This window comes from Capra hircus, chromosome 6 (assembly GCF_001704415.2).
Source record: "Capra hircus breed San Clemente chromosome 6, ASM170441v1, whole genome shotgun sequence".
Taxonomy (NCBI): domain Eukaryota; kingdom Metazoa; phylum Chordata; class Mammalia; order Artiodactyla; family Bovidae; genus Capra; species Capra hircus.
The window spans coordinates 89,431,898-89,434,914 of record NC_030813.1 but is presented as its reverse complement, the minus strand read 5'-3'; the positions used below and the strand labels follow the sequence as shown (position 1 = coordinate 89,434,914).

The following is a 3,017-nucleotide window of genomic DNA, read 5'->3' as shown; positions in this document are numbered from 1 at the left end:
TCACTGACCATTATGGAATCATCATGGTCATGTCCAGTCTATCAGTACAGTGGAGCATGATAAGTTAAGACAAATATATTTGGAAAGAAACTTTTAAAGAAAGAAATGCAAAATACATTACCACATTTAGCCAAGAGTTAGGGAGTAAAGCATATATTGTATTTTGAAACAAGCTTTGGTTACTTTCTTTTTTATTAATTTTTAAAATGTTTATACTATTTAAAAAGGTTACTTTCCATTTATAGTTATTACAAAATATTGGTTATATTCCTCCTGTTATACAATACATCCTTGAGACTGTGTTACACCCTAGCCATGCTTACTTTTATCTTCTCCTTGTCATCTATTAACCAGCCATCTCAGAGCAAATTGTGACTTTTTGAGACAGAATGGAAAACATATCCAAAGTTTAATACAGTATGACTAGGTATCCTGGATAAATAAAAACTCTAGAAAGCCAAGATTTCAACTTCTGTTCTTCTTGGGAGATAAAAAGGTTTGACAGAAAGTGAAAAAGATTAAGCAGCTGACCCACCATCTTCCAATATTTTCTGGACTATTTTCTTGATTCTGGGGGCTTCCGGATCCAGGCAGATTTTCTTCCCATTCTTTAGCATGGCTCTGCAAGAGAGAGTAGAATTATCTGTGAGCATCCTGGCAATCATCAGAAGGGATCCAGCAGTGGTGGTAGGGAGGAAGATGGAGGGCTTCCTTAGGGAGGCAATACTAGAGAAGCAGAAACTTACAATACTTCGACATTGGCACAGTGGGGTCCTGCCCTGTTGACCTCCAAACTTTGGATGTTACTGGAATGAATGCCAGAGGTGGTCTTCACACACAAGCAGCGAAGTTCAACATGGAGCAATCTCTCTTTACTGTTAACTAGGGCAGAAGATATGATTCTATTAGTGGTCATGATTATCTCCCAGATCTTATCTATCAATGAGTACCCCCCTCACAAGGCCATTGTGAGTATGATCGACCTGTCAACCTTTACTAAAGCACCTAGCAGAATTCCTGGCACAGGTCAAGTGCCCACAGAGTGCAGCGTCTCCATTTGTAATTATTCATATAGTGCCCTTCTCTAGTCCCAGGGGCACTAAGGCAGTCCCTCCCCCAGACACAGCTGCAGCAGAAGCAGCCTCAGGTTAGGAGAAGCAGAGGGTCTACTATCCACCTCTCCCTCAAGTTTCTCTTACGTTTTCCATTGGTGGAGGGAACCAGCATCATCAGGAGCAGTGACATCAGCAGCAACACCTGTAGGACAGGAAGTGGGCTGCGCATGGTATATGAGGAGGTGGTGTGGAGTCTGAGGCTCATGGTGGAAAAGACTTGAGTTAGAGTTGTTCCCAGGAGGGTGAACTGCTGCTCAAGAGTCCACAGCTAAGTGGTTTTCACAGTCGCCTGATGTCTTTTATACACCCTGCCTCAAGGCCAGTAAGGAGAAAAAGGATAGGGATTGGGGAAGTGAGGGTGTGTGGTAACACAAGTGTAAGAGTGGTCAAGTTGTGCCCAACCCAGATAAATGCCAGGCAAGTCAAATTCCTGCTAAATTTCATTTGCTGCATCCCTGCACATGCTCGCTCCCCCTTTCTTTCTCAATATCCATCTCCCTTACACATATTTAGGCAAGAACTAGACTGAAATATTACATATATTTTCTTTGAATAATTATGTAATATGCCCTGCCTTTCCTATAATGCAATTTAGAGGCCTTATAGATGTTTTAGGTGTATCTGAAAGCATAAATGTGTGGCCCTTGGAAAACAGAGTTATCTTCCCTTTCCAGTTGCCAAGGAAAGCAGATGTTACTATCTTGGTTGTGGATAAGCACTGAGATTCGTTTGGAGTATGTGGATAAAATAGGAAACAATTATTATCAAAACAACTTTATGTAGTTATGGACTCCTTTCTGTTTTCCAAATGTATTATCTTTTATAATTTCATCCAGAAACTAGAATTTCATCCAGAATTAGAAGCAGTTTCATCTAGAAACTCATCCTCCTTTGGTTATAAAAAAAACTTTTTACTTTTTTCTATCATCTGAGTCCACTTAATCTAACAGAGAAATGTATGATACAATTCACTATAAAAGATTTATAAACTGCAGATAAAATATGCAAGTTCCTCTTCATCATTGCTCCACATTCTGAGTCTCCAATGGTAACCACTGCTAAAAATTTAGCATTAGTTTTCTATTCTATCTACATTTATATATATATATATATATAGAGAGAGAGAGAGAGAGAGAGCCATATAATACCTAAAGATATACATATATAGAGAGAGTGATAGACATAAATCATTACAGTTGAAATTATTATACAGCTTTTGTTCTCTAAAATTACGTCATCATCCTTTCATGTTACCTCAATGTCACTTTTCTCCATTCTTTTCAATGTCTACATAATGTCCTATAGATAGGCAATTGTCACCAACCTCTGTCCTACTGGCAACCTTGTAGGTGTTTCCGGTTTTGCGCTTATGGATTGCAGTAAGATCTTTATTAAAGTCTCAAACTCTAATTAAGGGTCTTGATCTCAAACCCCATGTGATATGGACAAAGACTGGCAGATGTACAGAAGGGGCCCACATATCACATACTGGCTGGTGTATGCTGTCATCTGGATCTCTGACTCATCTATGAGATTGCTTCCTCAACAGGACTGTACAGTTTTGTGTTGTTTTTTTTTTTTAAGGTTTTAAAAAATGACATTTCTTAAAAGTTCAGTTCAGTCGCTCAGTTATGCCTGACTCTTTTCGACCCCATAGATTGTAGCACGCAAGGCCTCCTTATCCATTACCAACTCCCGGAGCTTACTCAAACTCATGTCCATTTGGTCAGTGATGCCATCCAACCATTTCATCCTCTGCCATCCCCTTCTCCTCCCAGCATCAGGGTCTTTCCCAATGAGTCAGTTCTTCCCATCAGGTAGCCAAAGTATTGGAGCTTCAGCTTCAGCATCAGTCCCTCCAGTGAATATTCAGGACTGATTTCCTTTAGGATGGACTGGTTG

The 3,017-nt window shown here is 39.8% G+C and overlaps 1 protein-coding gene across 1 annotated transcript; it reads right to left on the bottom strand.

The window, feature by feature from the left end:
* Positions 519-1,362, bottom strand: PPBP (pro-platelet basic protein). The gene is made up of 3 exons (XM_005681750.3): positions 1,200-1,362; positions 747-882; positions 519-621 (listed from the first exon to the last, which is right to left on the bottom strand). Exons 1-3 carry the CDS (start codon positions 1,318-1,320, stop codon positions 519-521), a joined length of 360 nt encoding a protein of 119 aa, XP_005681807.2. The 5' UTR covers positions 1,321-1,362.

Excerpts from the sequence above, each read along its gene's own strand:
- PPBP (XM_005681750.3), bottom strand. The coding sequence starts at position 1,320 with ATGAGCCTCAGACTCCACACCACCTCCTCATATACCATGCGCAGCCCA. Across the intron at positions 883-1,199 it reads TCCCTCCACCAATGGAAAAC|TTAACAGTAAAGAGAGATTG; the intron begins GTAAGAGAAACT and ends CTTCTGCCCTAG. Across the intron at positions 622-746 it reads TGTGCCAATGTCGAAGTATT|AGCCATGCTAAAGAATGGGA; the intron begins GTAAGTTTCTGC and ends TCTCTCTTGCAG.